This window comes from Jaculus jaculus, chromosome 1 (assembly GCF_020740685.1).
Source record: "Jaculus jaculus isolate mJacJac1 chromosome 1, mJacJac1.mat.Y.cur, whole genome shotgun sequence".
Lineage (NCBI taxonomy): Eukaryota > Metazoa > Chordata > Mammalia > Rodentia > Dipodidae > Jaculus > Jaculus jaculus.
In genome coordinates this window covers 14,516,391-14,534,523 of record NC_059102.1, presented here as the reverse complement: position 1 = coordinate 14,534,523, position 18,133 = coordinate 14,516,391, and the positions used below count along the sequence as shown (strand labels likewise).

The following is an 18,133-nucleotide window of genomic DNA, read 5'->3' as shown; positions in this document are numbered from 1 at the left end:
AGCTCTCCTCTTCATCTGCTAATGAGGAGCCCGGGTCACCCTGTCTTGCCGCCATGAACTCTGCTGTGTCTTCCCTACCATGGTGGAATCTACCATTTAAAACTGTGAGCCACGATAATTCTTCCTCCCTTAAGAAGCAACACAGCCCCCCCCCAAAAAAAAAAAAGTCCGGGAGTGGTGGCACATGCCTTTAATCCCAGCACTCAGGAGGCAGAGATAGGAGGATCACCATGAATTCCAGGCCACCCTGAGACTACATAGTGAATTCCAGGTCAGCCTGGGCCAGAGTGAGAGCCTACCTTGAAAAAAAATAAAAAGCAAAACAGCAGAGCTGGACAGATGGCTCAGCAGTTACGGCGCTTGCCTGCAAAGCCTAAGAACCCAGGTTAGATTCCCCAATGCCCACTTAAAGCCGGATGCGCATGCACATGGCATTCGTTTGCAGTGGCTTGAGGCCCTGGGGTGCCCTGTCTCTCCCCCTCCCTCTCCCTCCCTTTCTCCCCCCCCCCTCCCATTCTTACAGATAAATAAAGATAAAAAACAGCAGTGGCACTACCCGAGTTTTTTTCAGGCTTTGATAAGAACATCCAGAAAAATGTTTATGTCCCTTTGTATTTGAGAAAACTGCTCTTTAAAGGAGGAGAGATTTATTTTAACTTATAGTTTCAGACCATCATTTGCCGGGTCCGTCGCGGTGGATGCAGAATGTTTTAACTGTACATTGGGCTCTTTGGCCAGGTCTCTCTCGGGCATCAGATTACTGTCCTGTAGAAGGAGGAGGGTTGGCCAGATGGTCTCCAAAGGATCTTCCCTGAAGGCTCTGTGACTATACAAAGGTGGAAGCAAAATGGTTATTGTCCTTGTTCTTGTTCCATTGTAGGCAGAGTATGAAGTTACTCCAGATGAAAAACTGGGAGAGAAAGGGAAGGAAGTTATAAACAAGTTCCTCACACCAAAGGTAAGAGTCCTCACAAACCCTACAGCAGTCGGGCGTGGTGGCGCACGCCTTTAATCCCAGCACCCGGGAGGCAGAGGTAGGAGGATCGCTGTGAGTTCGAGACCACTCTGAAACTCCATAGTGAACTCCAGGTCAGCCTGGGCTAGAGTGAGACCCTACCTCAAGAAAACAAAAATAAACCCCACAGCAGAGTGAATGGGAGGCCCTGTCCAGGAATGTGTGAGAAGCCCTGAAGTACAAGGATGGTGGCTGCCTGTGGTCTCCAGAGAACCACAGTTTACATCTTTGTGCAGAAGAGACCCCAGACCCACAGAGCAAGAGGAGGCTGATCTGGCATGGGGACCTTGGGGCCTGGTCTAGTCAAGGACCCTCCTACTGTCTATTGCCCACACCCACACAGGTGGACAGAACAGGAGAGGTCTGGTGGAGCTGGGGTTGAAGGTACCCAGAGGAAAGGTCTTAGGAGGGGTGGCTCAGGTCAGGAAGGAAGATGCAGGGCCAGGAGTGACCAGGAGGGAGAGGCAGAGCAAGCCACATGGGTGCACACAAGAGACTGTTGAGAATTTTGAAGTGTTCTAGAGAATACTGGAGGGCAAGGGGGCACCTTGATCCTATCTTAGCACCCACCCGATAGTCGAAGGAACCAGAGCTAGACTGCTCTAAGAGCCCTTGCAAGTAGTCTCCCGGATACCCACCTCCTCTTGACCCAACACGACAGAGAAATGTACTCTGCACCCACTTCATGTTCTGGTCCCAGCTGACCTAACCACTTGGTGGAGCTGCCTTTCCTTTACTGGACCTTTTTCCACTCTCACCTTTTTAATTGTTTTGGAGACAGAGTATCACTTTTTAGTTTAAGCTGACCAGGAACTCACTATGTTGCTTAAACTGGTCTTAGACATTTAATCATCCTACCTCAGCCTCCTGGGCATGTACCACCATGCCCAACCTCACTTTCTTTCCCTTTCTAAAAAGTGGCTTCTTAGCTGGGCATGGTGGTGCACGCCTTTAATCCCAGCACTCGGGAGACAGAGGTAGGAGGATCGCCGTGAGTTTGAGGCCACCCTGAGACTCTATAGTGAATTCCAGGTCAGCCTGGGCTAGAGTGAGATTCTACCTCAAAAAAAAAAAAAGTGGCTTCTGGGACTGGAGAGATGGCTTAGCATTAAGGTACTTGCCTGCAAAGCCAAAGGACCCAGATTCGATTCCCTAGTATCCACGGAAAGCCAGATGCACAAGATGGCACACATGTCTGGAGTTGGTTTACAGCAGCTGGAGGCTTTGGCACATCCATTCTCTATCTTGCCTCTCCCCCACCCAAGTAAATAAATAAAATTTTGGGGTGAAAGTGCCTTTTCTTCCTGACCCACATGGTGTAGGCCATGAAAGCCAGAGATCAGTTCTGCACCATGTGTACAGCTTTGTGTGTGACCCTTGGGCCCAGTGACCATTCTGCTCAGGCCCCTGGCAGGATGTCCCAGGTTGACAGTGGACAGGGTCACCCACACCCGCAGGACAAGGTCCCAGCAACCAGTCTGCCCCACACTTGGTGTCTGTCCTCAGCAGGTGTGTTTGTGTGGCCATCACAAGGTAAAGCCCACCTTCACGCTCAGATAGTAGAGCCTTGTCACATACAGATGCCCACTGTCCACCCTCAGTGGACATGGGCTGGTTGTCATTTCCTTGCTGCTCCCAAGCTCTTCCTCTTCCATCCTAACCACACACTTCCGTTTATGCAGACTTCAGGCATCCCCAGTCTTTTTCTGAACGGACAGAGCTAATGTCTGTCAATGCCTCCCAGGGCAAAACAGGCTAGCTCACTCTAGCCAGGGTGCGCCCCGGACAACATGGCTACCCTGTCCGTCTTTGAGCCAGTACATGACATTGCCTCGCATCATTCCGCACACGCTATTGGCATCTGTGACCCTCCGGGTGCAAGTGGTTAAAGGTGACTCATCCTGAGCAGGGTCCCCGTTCACCTACGGTTACCACGGGTGACATACGATGAAGCTGAAGGCGGCTGCATTTCTCATCGTCTGACCACCAAAACAAAATGAATAATCTGTGTATAATGTGGTGCTCTGAGCCCAGAGAAGGTGATCCCGAGGAGAGAAGTGTCCTACAGGGATGGTGATGCCAACAGCTCTCTGGCTGAGCTTTGCATGGGCCAGGCCCACTGGGATAATCTGTGTGGATAGTGGCCCTGCTCATTCATGGCCCACAGAGCTGAGTAACACATGTGTCCTGCCTTCTACCCATCCATCTTCTCGCCATGACTGTACCAGGCCTGGTAGCTCTCCATCTGTGGCCCCTTTGAGACTGCCGTCCTTGCCCTCCCCCCTCAAAAAAAAAAAACCAAAAAACAGCAGCCAATTGGCACAGAGACCCCGCTGTGTGGGACCCAAGCTTGAGGTCCTCACCAGCGCTCCAGAGCCGACACCTCCCAGGCCTAAGTGGCCAGGCTGGTCCTTGGGCCCAGTCTGGGTGATCCTGGTGTTCTTGATCTTTTCTCCTGATGCAGTGTCGCAACCCTCCCCTGTCAGTGCCCTCCTGCCTCCCTTTGCCCTGCATGAGTAGGCTGTGTGGTCCCAGGTATGGGCAAGCACTGGGGCTGCGCCCCTCTTACTTTCCTGCCCCGCCCCCACCCCTTCCAGAAGTCTCTGCCCAAAGACCTGCATCTGTATCCCCTAGCCTCCCTACCTCTGCAGAGGCTCCCTTGGTCTCCCAGAGACATGAGGCTCAGACTCTTCCCATCAGTTCAGATGGCTTTACAAGTGCCTTGGTGCCTGCCAACATTTTTTCCTTTAAGTACTCCTCAATTTCTGAAAGTTAAACCACACCATCTGTTGCAGCCTGGGGGCCTAGGGGAGGCCATCCCCTGGGTCTCCTGTTTTCCTACAATAAATTTTTGCACTGCCCTCCCCATAGGAGCTTGCTCAGAGCCTGCCTGGCTTTGCAGAGGCCCAGGTGCAAAGGAACAAAGGTTGGCCGGGGGGACTGGTACCCCAGTCACTGTCCCCGAACCCAGATCAGCCTGGCCTTGGGCCGTTCCTTGAGATGCAACTTGTGTGTTAGGCTTGATCAGTTTTTTGTTTTGTTTTGTTTTGTTTTGTTTTGTTTTGTTTTGTTTTGTTTTGTTTTGTTTTGGTAGGATTCTTTATGACTAATTTAATAGTGTATCAAAAGTGCTGCATGTCATATCTTCCCAGCATGGGAAGCATATTGAAGGCTCTAAGAAGCTCTGCAATGAGGGAACATGTTTAACTGCTAACAAGTCATTTCCCACACTTACTTGACCACAAAACTTTCTTTTTCCATTTCATGTCCTGCTAAACACTCCTGGGGCTGCAGAGTACATGCAAGGACTGCCAAGACCATGCCGCCTGTTCTCCAACCTCCTCTTCCCTGTCACTTCCCGGCAGCCACACTAGGCTCCGGTCCTGCCACTTCCCAGGCCCCTCTTGGTGGGCGGGCCATGCCAGCCTTCGCCCAGGCTGTTCCCCGGCAGGCGATGCCACATCGCTGTCGCTCCTGCGCCTGCGCTTGCCCGGCCCTTCCGTCTCCCACTGCACAGGGCCCCTCTGCCTCTTGGCCAGGGTCTGTCGCTCTGACCCGGAGCTCTGAATGGCCTGTTCTGTGGACAGGCTTCCATGCTCCAAGGCAGGGTTCTGACGCGTGCATCCCACACAGCCAAGGACCATACGTAAGCAGATAAGCACGGGGTACAGTGGGGCAGCAATGGCACATGACCTGTGCTGGGAAGTAGGTCCTGAGAAGTTGTTCAGCCCAGCCTGGGCGAGCTCGGGGAGGCTTCCCGGAGGCCACAGTGCTGAAGCAGATCTGAAATAAGAAGAGGATGCCGGGTAGAAAAGACAGCAAGGGGAAGGACTTTCCACACACAAGAGTGCCCAGAAGTAGGTGCTCTGCTCCCCAGGGGCACCAGACCACCACGTAGACTGCAGTTGCAGTTGGCGCAGTGCATGCGTGTGGCTGGGGGACAGTGTTAACCAGCACCAAACAGAAGACGGGGTCCTACTGAGCCTCTTACGTACCCGCGGTGTCCCAACCTTGAAGCATGACCTTGTCGCAAATTGCCCACAGCGCCAAGGCTATAGAGGTTCGGGGTGTGGCTTTTCAGTGTAGGGGGAGGGGCTGGTAGGAGAATGACCCTTTGAGACTAGGACTAGGAAACCCTGTTGAGCTTGGTACCACCCTGGTGGCATTATGGAACCTCCAAGGCTTTGAACACAGCTTGCATTTTAGGACCACATCTCTGGAGGAATGAGAAGGGAGGAGGAGGGACTGGAGAAGCCATCTCAGGAGCTGCCGAGCAGCAGGAACTGTGGGGGACAGTGGCCTACGCTGAGTGGCAGCTGTGGGTGTGGGGAAGTGCCAGGCTGTGAGAACTGTTAAGTAAGTAGAGGGTGCCCGGGCCATTGGTCGGCTATGGTGTGTGAAGGAGAAAGGGCAGGATTCGAAGGCGACTCCCTGGTTTTCATAAGGGATCTCTGAGGGGGTGGAGGCCCTCCACGGGGAGGGTTGTGTGACTGTGGTTCAGGTGACAGGTAGTCCCTTCACCCTTGCAGGGCCGGGTGACTAGCTTACTTGCGGGTGGCAGCCTTTGTTCTGTGTGTGCTGCCCCAGGGTGTTAGGCACCCTCTCTCACTCAGTGCCAGTTGGATCGGGGTACTCCTGAAACTTCACTTCATCGGCCCCTTGCGTCTCTGCGTAGTAGCTGGCTCTTTCATTCCCAGGTGTCATTGTATGTTTGCTGGAATGCTGTTGACTGCCAGGAGCCACTCCTCAAAGCCTAGCTCAGAGCTTCTGCTCCCGTGGGGTAAAGCCTAAGTCCTGTGGCTCTTCCCCCCTCCCCCAGGGGTCAGCTTTGCTTTGGGTCCTAGCCAAGAGTGGGGTTTAGGAAGCTACTAGAGACCCAAGAACGGCCTCCACCTGTCCAAGGCTTGTAGCCCCATCCCTTCGCAGCACCCACACAGGCTGAGTGTGCCAGTTAGGTTCAAAACTAGTGACTTGCCCTTGAGAAAGTAACTAAACCTCCAGCCACCTTCGATTTCACCTGTCCAAGCGTGGAGCTGGGGCGAAGGTCACAAACCAGTGGCAGGTGCATCTAGACCCCGAGTCGGCAGCAGCTGTCCCCCGCCTTCCTTTCCTTTCTCAGAGGGTCCAAGGGCCCCTGCTGGAGAGGACTCCCTGGCAATGTTGGACTCATTCATTCAAAAGCAATGTATTAGAATAATGAACACCAGCTGCCACGTTCCCCCCAATCTCAGGTGTTCATACAATGGTGTATTTCCTTTTGCTACACAGATTAGGCCCAAAGTTATCTGGGTGCTTCTCTGAGGATAAAGGGGTGTTGTCTGGTTTTGCAGCCCCTCCTGCCTTCTGGAACACGCTGTCCCATGGCCACTCCTACACAGCAGTGGGGGGTGGGGGTGTGGAGGTACAGCAGTTTTTGACTGGAACTGAAAGTGACACGTTGCACTTGCCCTCAGGATCATCGGTCAGGAAAGAAGTCTAGGGAATGTAGAGAACCGGAAGATTGCATGCGCCCACTACAACTTCCTCCCTGTGTCCTGATCCCTCAACATACATACAAACTGTATCTCTGGCCTGTGTGGTGGACTTGTCTCGGGCTGGTTGTGAATGAGCACGGCATGTCCCATCCTTGTTCCCAGGCTTGTCTGCTCAGAGGAGCTGTCCAGAGAGCCCACAGCCGATCAGATACGTGTGCTGGGCTCTGTAGCGATCTGGACCTGAAGACCGGAAGTGATGGGAGGGGAAAGAGAGGAGGGGAGGGTCCCTCGGAGCTAGAGTAGACCGAGAAATACTCGATTATGATAAGAAAAATAAGCGTGTCTGAAAACCGTACTCTGTAGCACTGCAGATGTCGTTTAAAGAAAATACTAGCTTTATTGAGGTCAAGTTTGCACAATATAAAATGTATCTGTTTAAAGTATACAATCCCTTGTCGGGCGTGGTGGCGCACGCTCTTTAATCCCAGCACTCAGGAGGTAGAGGTAGGAGGATTGCCATGAGTTTGAGGCCACCCTGAGACTACCTAGTGAGTTCCAGGTCATTCTGGGCTAGAGTGAGACCCTACCTCTAAAAACAAAACAAAAAAAAATTATACAATCCCTTGATTAAAAAAACTTAAGTCAGGCTGGAGAGCTGGCTTAGCAGTTAAGATTACTTGCTTATGAAGTCTAAGGACCCAGGCTTGACTCCCCAGAACCACGTAAGCCAGATGTACAAGTTGATGCATGTGCACAAGATCATGCGTGGGCACATGTCCGGAGTTCACTCTCAGTGGCTGGAGGCCCTGACACACCAATTCTCTCTCTCTCTCATAAATAAAATAAATTTTAAAAATTAAAAAAAAAAAAAGTCATTAACCATCACTCCTGTCTGCTGCCAGGAAATTTTATTGTCCTAAGAAGACATCCCATACCCTTTAGCAGTCGCTCCTAGTGCTCCTTCTTCCAGTCCCTGGTGTCCCCTTATTTGCTTCATGTCTACAGACCTGTTGTAGACACCCCATCGTGCGCACGGAGCGCCACGCGGCGTGCGGCCTTCTGTCTCTGCCGCCTTCGCGGCGCAGGCTCTTCAGCGCTCATCCGCAGCGGCACATGTCCACTCTTTCTCTTTTGGTAGCTGAGCAGCATTCCTTTGTGTGGCTGTGCCGCAGGTTAATTTTCTCATCAGGTGATGGACACTGGAGATGAGTCATGCTACTGTGAACATTCATGTACACTTGTTTTCACCTCTTTTTTTTTTAAATTTTTTATTTATTTATTTGAGAGCGACAGACACAGAGAGAAAGACAGATAGAGGGAGAGAGAGAGAATGGGCGCGCCCGGGCTTCCAGCCTCTGCAAACGAACTCCAGACGCGTGCGCCCCCTTGTGCATCTGGCTAACGTGGGACCTGGGGAACCGAGCCTCGAACTGGGGTCCTTAGGCTTCACAGGCAAGCGCTTAACCGCTAAGCCATCTCTCCAGCCCTGTTTTCACCTCTTGAATATAGCTATAGGAGTGGAGTTGCCTAGGTCTTACAGAAATACCCGTTTAGGGCTGCAGAGATGGCTCGCGGTTAAGGCATTTGCCTGCAAAGCCAAAGGGCCCAGGTTCGATTCCCCAGGACCCACGTAAGCCAGATGCACAAGGTGGTGCATGTGTCTGGAGTTTGCTTACAGCGACTGAAGGCCCTGTGCGCCCATTCTCTCTGTCCATCTGTCTGACTCTTTCTCTCTCTCAAAGAAATAAAATAAAAATTCAAAAAGATAGAATTAAAAAAGTGAAAAAGAGGAAGAGAAAGGAAGGACGGAGGGTACTTAATAGGTTGATACTGTATAAGTACAATGATTGAGATGGGGAGGTAATATGATGGAGAATGGAATTTCAAAGGGGAAAGTAGGTGGGGGAGGGAATTGCCGTGGGATTTTTTTTTATAATCATGGAAAATGTTAATAAAAATAAAAATAAAATAAAATAAGTGAAAAAGAAATACCTGCTTAATCATCTGAGGAGCTTCCGAACGTTTTCCCAAAGTGCTATGCCATTTTATATTCCCACAAGCAGTGTTTTGGTGGAGGGTCCCGATTTCTCCACATCCTTGTCAATACATGTTATTTTCTGTCTTTTTCATTTTATCTGTGTAGTGAGGTATGAAGTGGTTTCTTGGAGTGATTTTGATCTGTAGTTCTCTAGTAACTGATAATGATGGCTATTACTGCGTTTGCTGTCCGTGTGTATTTCTACTTTGAAAAGGGTCTATTCAGATCTTCTGCTCATTGTTAAATCAAGTTTGTTTGTCTTTTTGATGCTGACTTGCAGGTGTTCCGTGCTCTGGATACAAGTCTCTTGTCAAATCTGATTTGCAGCTGTTTTCCCTGTGCCTGGGTTGTCCTCACATCCTTGAGGGTGTCTTTTCAAGCACAAAGTGTTTTCACTGGTGACACTCAGACTTCATTTCTGCATGGCTTATTTTCAAATGTCTGGTCTTTGCCTGGCCTTACCTGTCATTATGAGAAGTCCTATGTTTCTTAGGGAATGTTGGGTGTGTGTTGGGGACAAATTCAACAAACCCTGGTGCCCATTCTACTCTGTGAGCCATTCTTACTCTGGAAAACCAAAGTTGTACTGTCTGTGCGAAAGGTGAGGGCCAGGCCTGGTCCTCCATCACCATCCCAGGTCTTCTCCTGTTGCCATGACAGCATCCTCAAGCCAGGGAAGCTCTCGGAGTCCAACGCTGCACCGCACCGGCTTCTTACAGATGTGCGTTGGTGTTCCCACTGGGCAGGCCAGGCAGCTGAGGAGAAGCCAGGCCACAGTGGTTGGGCCAGGGTTAAATGGAGTAACTTGCTTCACCACTGTCATTTATGATATGACATTTTGCTGTGACTCACGTTGATTGGGCCGTCCCACTGGGTCTCCGTTGATGGAACTCCAGTGACTGAGGCTTGGCTGGTAGCTCCCAGTTTCATTGTGGTTTTGCTGAGAAGTGTCACTGTATTCTGTACTTAATTTTATTTTATTATTATTTTTCTTTTTTAGAAAAGTATGTTATCAATCAATGAACTTCCCTGTGTGGCTTCAAACCACTAAGACATAGGTACCCTCAGCACCCTTTATTTTCCCCTCAGCTCTTCTTCTGAAAAGTTTGACCTTCATGGTGATGGGTTGCTGAGGGAGTGTTGTAGCAACCTGGTCACACAAGAATGATGGGGCAAGCCCAGGCTTGTTTTTGGCAGCATTTACCTATGTCTGTCCACTGGTCAGCGTCCACAGCCTGTCAAGGCTGACATTTGGGCAGAAGCTGTGGTCCTGCTTTAAATGGTAATACCTCCAACCAGCTCTCTCAAGTAACCTGGATGTCATTTGTCGAAGTGGGTCTCATGGTGACGCGTGCCACCAGCATCACCTCCTGGGTGCTTCTGGGGCTCCCATGGCCCCAAAGTTTCTGGGTCTTCCTCAGTCTGAGTGGCATGGCCGCAGCCGAGAGGAAAGGACCCATCACTGGATCTTAAACATGAAGCTCGAGCCTTGGTGGGGAGTTCCTCTGAGAGCGCCTGCATGGGTTCTTCCTGAGCAGGAAGGGTGAACAGGTGGCTTGGGTGGATTGTGTGTTCCTCTGTGGGATGCTAGAAATGCCCAGGCCAGGCAGCCTTGGAGTGCACTTCTGACCAAAGGTCCTTAGGCAGGATGTTGTTTGCTGGGTCCTCCGCAGACCCAGGGCTGCCTCTTTGTTTCTGTAAACAATGAGAGAGTAAGAAAGGGAAGTTTGTTCCTGTGGTGGGGGAAACGACCCATCAGCTCACTTCTGGACAAAAGAAAGCAATTCCTAGGGCTTGTTTGACTCTCTGGGCAAACATCCACCTTTTAGAAAGAAAAAGATCTTGAGTGGAAATAAACAGTAAATCCAAGTTTGCTCTCTCCATCCAGCTGTCTCTCCCCCACCCCCAACTGCTGCTTACTAGACCACCGCAGTGCCCGGCCCCTGGCAAAAGCCCCAGCAAGCATGTTCTCAACTCCATGCATCAGGTCAATCACTTGCCTTCGCTCTTTGTCCTCAGGGCCACATGGAATTCCAGTTCTTCCCACTTCTAGCCATGTGTCCTTAGAACCTGTATTCATTACATTTGGATCCCTGTGACCAAATACGTGACAAAAACAACTTAGGAGAGGTGAGGTTTATTTCGACTTGTGGTTTCAAAGGGACTTCCGTCCACCGTGGTGGGGAAGGCAGAGCAGAGCAGCTCCATCTGTGGTGGCGGAACCGTGAAGTGGGGACTCTTCACATAACAGCGGACCAGGAAACAAGACTATCACATCATCTAAAACCCATGGTCTCCAGGACAACCAAGAGCATCTACCTGCCCGGTCTTCCAAAGCACTTGTGCGTTAGCCACTGGCCCCGGCCTTCATCTATGCCGAGAGCCTTGGCCCTAATCTCCCAGCGACTGGGATGGATCTCCTCCCTCTTGTCAGTAAGTCTGATGAGCTCAGAATCCATTTTTTTGTCTGAGCAAAGGGTCTGGCTAGGTCGGAGCATGGGTGGGTCATGAGCCTTGGCTGCTTGGCTTCCTGCTGTAACACAGGGAAGAGACTCGGGACGGAAGAGGACTGAAAAGGAAACTTGAGAGAGGGACTTTCGGAGCTGCCTCCCTTCTGCCTGCCACCTAGGCCCTGTCTTGCTTAGCTTCCAGGCTAGGACTTGGGATTGGACATGTCCCTAGGGATGGACCCTCGACAGCTGGGGTTCCTCAAGTAGCCCTGGAGGGGTGGGAGTGGGGTGAGCCTCTCCTTCCATTTTGGAGAGTATCAGAAGCATTGGAAAACAAAACCGTATTTGTAGCCAGGCGTGGTGGCGCACGCCTTTAATCCCAGCACTCGGGAGGCAGAGGTAGAAGGATCGCTGTGAGTTCGAGGCCACCCTGAGAATACAGACTGAATTCCAGGTCAGCCTGGGCTAGAGTAAAACCCTACCTCAAAAAAAACAAACATTGTTCTTACTATCTGCCTTGGGGCTATATGAAAGGAGCCAGCAGATATTGGGCAACTACTGTGTGTCCAAAGTCTCACATCCCCTGTTTCCCTGTCCTCATGACATCTGTCTAAAAGTATTAAAAAAAAAAAAAAACCACGTTCACCCCGGATGGTCCACATATCCTGGGGAACTCTCAGTGACCATCCAGCCCAGGGCCTCGCCGGCCGTTCTACCTCCCAGTTTCCAGTGTGCAGTCGGAGAAGGCAGCTCTGCAGTGGCGGACCGGGCATCCCTCCCCCTTCTCAGGCTGAGCATGAGAACAGTTAAGGTCCTATAGAACCCAGATTGAAAACCATTGGGCTAAGCGAGACTCTTCATTTCCTCCATGAAGAAACTGAGGCCCAGAGAGGGACTGGACCCACCAGGTCACACAGCTTAGAAGAGGAGCCTAGAACGTTCCACAGCTTCACGCTAGCAACATGAAGAGAAGGCTTCAGAAGAAACTTTGCCAAACTTGGTTTTCCTCTTCTGCCATTTCTGGCCTTCAGCTGGGCTAGACTTTTTCCCACTTTGCTCTTCTTTGAGCCAATAAGTATCTGAATACCAAGATGTTTGTAGTGCCTGAGCTGAGCCTGGGAGGTGGCTGGTCCTATTCCTCCACGTAAGCTCTGAATCATTAACTCTTGTACTTTTTTTTTTTTAACCTAAAGTGAGTATTCATATAGGAAGAGGGAAAGAATAACATTAATTTAGTATCCACTGTACACTGCATTTACATTTTTAGCTCCTTCTTCCTTACAGTTCTGAGTAGAAAATGTGATATCTCCATTTTACCATGGGCCATCATATTTATTCTTTTTTATTCGTGTTTTAAATTTTTTAAAGTTTTATTTGTATTTGTTTATTTGAGAGAGAGGATGGGTGTGCCAGGGCCTCTAGCTGCTATGAACAAACTCCAGATGCATGAGAGAGAGACAGAGAGAGGGGGGGAGAGAGAGGGACAGCGGGCGCCAGGACCTCCTGCTGTTACAAATGAACTCCAGAAGCATGTACCATCTTGTGCATCTGGCTTATGTGGGTCCTAGGGAATTGAACCTGGGTCCTTTGGCTTTGCAGGCAAGCACCATAACCACTAAGCCATACCTCCACCCCCCCCCTTTTTTTTTGAGGTAGGGTCTCACTCAAGCCCAGGTTGACCTAGAATTCTCTGTGTAGTCCTACCTCTGCCTCCCAAGTGCTGGGAGTAAAGTGTGTGCCACCACACCCGGCAGCATCGTATTCTGTAGCTAGTAATAGCGAATCAGGGAAAATTGAAAATAGGTACACAAATAGTTTTTGTATGCAAATATTCATCGTAGCATTGTTCACATTAGGTGGGGAAAACCCAAGTGTCCATTAACAAATGAATGGACAAGCAAAATGTGGCTTATTCATTCAATGGGATATTATTCAGTTTGTAAAAAGAAATGAAGTTCTCGTGCATGCTGCCACGTGGGGGAAGCTTGACAGCGTCATGCTCAGCAAGAGGCCAGACATAGTGTATGACCCCACTAGCAGGAAATGCCCAAGGCAGGGAAATCTGTAGAGGTTACCAGGGCTAGTGAGAGTAGAAAAATGGGGAACTATTGCTTAATGGGTACCGAATTTCTGTTTGGGGGTGAAAAAATGTGAGGGAAAGATGGTTGGCATGGTGAACTCAATACCACTGAACTGTACACTTAAAAATAGTTAAAATGCCACTTTTATATTTTACCATGTGAAAGAAACAAGAGTGAGGCTGGGACCTCACCCCAGTCTGGACAAGGCTGGAGCTGGTGGTCTTTCCTCCACTGTGTGGTCTTCTCAGCACTTCACCAGCAAGAAAATTTCTCCCTGAACCAGCTTCCCAGGGGGTAGCCAGTAGTGTGACAGGGCGAGGTGACGTGGACTGCTGACGAAAGCTTACATACTGGCTGCGTCCCGCCTGGTCCCCCACTCAACCCCGTGTCTCCTCACGTCACAGGCTCCTTGCGCAGCCTGTGGCATGACTGGAACTGTCTTTCACGTAGACACACCCTGACCAACCTTTCCTGGAAACTGTCTTTTGTCTGCCTGCTGAGTTCAGTTCAGCTCCTTGATGTGCCCGGCTGGGGCTCCTCCTAGCAGACAGGCTGAGGCAGGCCCCTCAGGCTCCCTTTCCTTTCTGGTGACCTTCCAGGTCAGAAACTTAGATGTCCCTTTGATGGCAGTGGAGCCAGCTCTTCCCCGTGACCCCTGTTCTTCTCAGTGTGTGTGTGTGTTTCCTGCGCAGAACTCCTTTCTGGAATGGCTGGCGACAGAGACCAGCCACACAGGCTTCCTGGGGCGTTCCTGGCCCCAGCTCTCTTGGGTGGGCGAGATGTAACAGCTCCTATGGTGCCTGTGCTTAGCTGGCACCCTGTGTGACCCTTCTCATCTGTGGGCCTCGGGCAGAGACATGGCATCTCAAGGGGACGGGAGTTCTGCTTGAATTCTTTGGATCTGAGGAGGATCTTGTGCTGCCTTTATTCCAAGTACCGTAGAATAAAAATCTTCACTGGTGAGAAATCCAGTCCAGTTTCAAATGGAAGTTGGTTGAGGAGCTATGGAACTAGAGGCCAGTGAAGGGTCCGTAGGACAGAAAATTTGGCCAGCTGTGATCTCGCCTGTCCTGAGCATCCTGTACCTCAGCCCCTTGGGACCAGAATGTCACTTGCAAAGTACCTGCATCTGGTGGCAGGAGCCCAAACAGAGCTGGCTGGATGCGGACCATTATCTGGGGCAAATGCCTTCTGGCCCAGCAGCTGCTCAGGGCCTGCGTTTACAGCCACTGTAAACAGTGCCTCGTCTCTGGTTGCACACTTGGGGTGCCCAGGTCACGACTAGGGATTATCAAATCGACAGAGCCATGTCGGCCCCTCGCTCCATGTCTGGCATATCCCATTTTTGTTAATTATCGTCTTTTGCTTTTGACGTAAAGGGTTGAGGTCAGGGTTAGGGTCACTGTGGTTTCCTTTCCTTCTCATTAGAGCTGTCCGGCTTCCAGGTCCCCTCCTCCCCCACTTCTCGAAGTCCTGATATCACGTAAAATGCCCTCTCTCTCTTTGCAGAGCTTAAGAATCCTTTGTGCTGATTTCTGTGAAGCCACATGAACAGCAAAGAAATGAAGGCTAGGTCTGTTGAGCCCAATTCCCCTTCTCCAAGGCCATGTATGTTTCTCAAGGGTTATGGGACTCCACATTGCTGACCCAAGGGGCGCCTTGGCCCCATGGCCAGATCAGCATGGGCCCCAATCCCAGCAGCAGGGCTAACTGCCTGCACTTCTGGTGTTGAGCCCCTTACTCCAGTCGCTGCTATCTGTTGGGGTTCTCACGGGCCATCCTACCCCATGAAAGTTACCCAGAAAAGCATCAGTTTTGCCTTAAGGAAAAAATGAATTCTTCCAGAGCCCCAGTTTTGGAAGGTTTCTCAGTGTGCTGACTCCAGAAGTCATGAGCTGGAAGGACCTCCTTACTGCCTGACCAACACATTCTCCCGCAGCCTTTGTCAACCCTTGCCTCGGCTACAGAGCCACCCTGTCTCCCTGAGGACTGGAAGTCTGCCCACACTTGGCCACCCACAGCACTCACTGGCCTTGAACTCTATCCTCTGACCAACTGAGTTGGCCTTTGGGTTCTTGGGCTGGAGCCCATGACTTGGACACAGGATGGACACCCAGGGTATCTGGTGGACTGACTTGGCTCAGGCCCTAGTGGGAGAAGCTCTGACTGGTCACAGCAATGTCTCTGTCTCTGCTTACAAGTACAGTTCTCATCTTGGCCCGGCAGAATCCCAAGCTTTCCCCAGGCCCACCACCCAGAGAGTCAGACAGTTGCAAGAGGCATGGAGTGCCCTTGCATCATGATGGAATTAAGGGCCCGTGCAGGACCTTGCCATGCTCCCCAACACACTGTCCAAGTATTGACCTCCTCCACCAACCGTGCAATGAGTACAGAGAAAGGTGCCAGGTCAGGCACATCTTCCCAGAGGCTTGGCCTCTGAGGCAGGAGGTGGGTCCCGGGAGGTCCTCCGGAGAAGATTCCATGAGATTGATGTCTTGTGGGGGCTGAAGCTTATATAATGTCATAATAATGGAGCTTATATGACAATAGCAGCTGGACATAGTGGTGCCTGCCTTTAATCTCAGTACCTGCAAGGATGAGGCAGGAGGATCACCATGAGTTCAAGGCTAGCTGCATAGCGAGATCCTATCTCAGAAAGAGAAAGAAAAGAAAGAAGACAGGAAGGAGAACATATTTATGTGCGCAAGTAAATATTGAGGATGAGACAGGAAATCGCAAAAAAAAAATCCCTGGCGCTTTGGAGGCCGGGGTCCTTCCACTTGCAGCGTCTGTGGCCATGCCAACCCGCTGACACCCGCTTCCTGCTCCCCCTTGAATGCTAGAGCAGGTGGAGTCGGTGCTTAGGATCACTGTTTTTTTAAGTACGTATTTTTGCCAGGCGTGGTAGTGCATAATCCCAGTTCTTGGGAGGCAGAGGTAGGAGGCTCTCTGGCAGTTCCAGGTCAGCCTGACCTAGAGTCAGATCCTACCTTGAAACATGGAAAAACCAAATATATACATATATATATATATATATATATATTTGCAAGCAGACAGAGACAAGAGAGACAGAGAGAGAATAGGCACTCCAGGGCCCGCAGTTGCTGCAAACACACTCCTGGCGCCCTTGCCGCTGTGCCTCTGGCTTTATGTGGTACTGGGGAACTGAATCTGGGTCATTAGGTTTTGCAGGCAAGTGCCTTAACCACTGAGCCATCTCTTCGTGCCTTCCCCCCCCCCCCCCCGGCCCCCCAGCGGCACCTAGGATTCTTTTGCTTCCGGTACTTCTATTCCTGACTGGAGAGACCTTGCCCACCTTCGAGGCAAGCAGTGAGTGTCACCTCCGATAGATCTTAAGCAATGTGACGGGCTGCCAGAGGGGGAAGGCTTATTTTCCCTGCTTCCATTCCAAGGGCCTCTGGCCTTGCAGTCCACCTGCTGTGCTAACTGTGGCTTTAGGCCCAGTGAGGAGGGTGCTTTGCTCCCGAGCTGGGCTGATTTATGCCTCCCCCGTGATCTGGACAACAAGACCCTCCTCTCTCCTTTGATCTGTGCTTGTTTGGGGCTGCGCGTTGCATCTCTGCCCAGCCGTGAACGGAGAGGAACTGCTCCAGACGGACTTGAGGGCGGCCAGCGGCAGCTTTAACACATGGCCCTGAGGTTTTGATTAAAAAGGTGGAAGAATGGCCTTTTTTCTTCCTGTCAGCCAGACCCTAAATCACCCCCTAAGGAAGGAAATGCTGTCCCACAGCCACGCTCCACCAATGTTTCCCTTTGTCTTCTGCTTGCGACTGGGCAGCATGTCCAACGTCGTGGCAGGAGTCTGCATTAGAACGAGCCCCCGAACGCCCACCGGCGCCAGCCCTCCGCGCCCTGCTCTCCAGATTCCTGGCAGCAAGTGGCAGGGTATTATCTTCCGATTGCTGAAACAAAGGGGGAGTTCCTGGAAAGCAGGGGGGCTCCTCATATCATCAAATGAAACCATGAGATGCATGGCTGGGGGTCTCTGAAGCCGGGAGGTACGTCCCGAGGCACTCTGTGCGGGCCTCCAGCCCACAGTGTCTTCCTGAGTCTCACCTTGACTCCATCTGGTTCTGACTGAGAAAACTGGCCTGGCTTATCACCGAGGCAGAAGTGGGCCAGATGGCCCCACAAAGGTTTTGGGGACCAAAGAGAACATTTTTTGTTTCTTGTTTTTTTTTTAAATATGTACGTGCATTTGTGTGTATATGTATAAATGAATGAATTTGTGAGAAAGCAGGGAGGGGAGAGGGAGAGAATGGGCATGTTAGGGCCTCTTGCTGCTGCTACAAATGAACTCCAGATGCACGTGCCACTTTGTGCTTCTGGCTTTACCTGGCTTACTTAGGAATTGAGCCCTAGTGGATTAGACAGCTTTGTGATGCTGGGATAAACTTCCAAATAGATAACAGTTTCTGGGAGGAATGGGATTTATTCAGCTTACAGATCCGAGGGGGATTCCATGTGTGGCAGAAGAAGCTGACTCCCATACATCCCAGCAGAGAGAAACAGCCAAACAGCCAGCAAAAACAAAAGTACAGCAAGCTGCACCGCCCCCCCCCCGCCACCACCACCCCCAGAGCTCAGACTGCTCTGCACACCTTTGGACTGGAATTCAGATCCACCCTCAGTGACATCTTAGGACTGGACTTCAAAATCCACCTCCCCCTCCCCCAACCCTGTGACCCCAGCCAGGCAGTTGGAGATCCAAGTTACAAGCTTAATAAAACACCTGAAGCCGGGCATGGTGACACATGCCTTTAATCCCAGCACTTGTGAGGCAGAGGTAGGAGGATCACTGTGTGTTTGATGCCACACTGAGACTACATAGTGAAATCCGGGTCAACTCTGGGCTAAAGCGAGACCCTACCTCCAAAAAAAAACAAAAAAAAAAAACCTGAGTCTATGAGAGACCGTGCATCTAGTTACCTTCAAACCACACCTGGCCCACAGGCTTTGCAAGCAAGCTGAACCATCACCCCAGTCCAGAAATTTGGTGGGGTTTTTCTTCTTGTTGTTGTTTGAGGCAAGCATAATGGATTGGCCTTTTGTTT

The 18,133-nt window shown here is 51.0% G+C and overlaps 1 protein-coding gene and 1 pseudogene across 1 annotated transcript in view; one reads left to right on the top strand and one right to left on the bottom strand.

Moving 5' to 3' along the window:
- The window catches only part of Grk5 (G protein-coupled receptor kinase 5), a 230,300-nt gene that overhangs the window by 178,716 nt on the left and 33,451 nt on the right, over positions 1 to 18,133 (top strand). The window contains exon 4 of the mRNA XM_004659294.2: positions 881 to 958. Coding sequence (XP_004659351.1) covers positions 881 to 958 — 78 coding nt within the window. The remainder of the gene's footprint in view (positions 1 to 880; positions 959 to 18,133) is intronic.
- Positions 9,567 to 9,960, bottom strand: LOC123463336 (annotated as a pseudogene).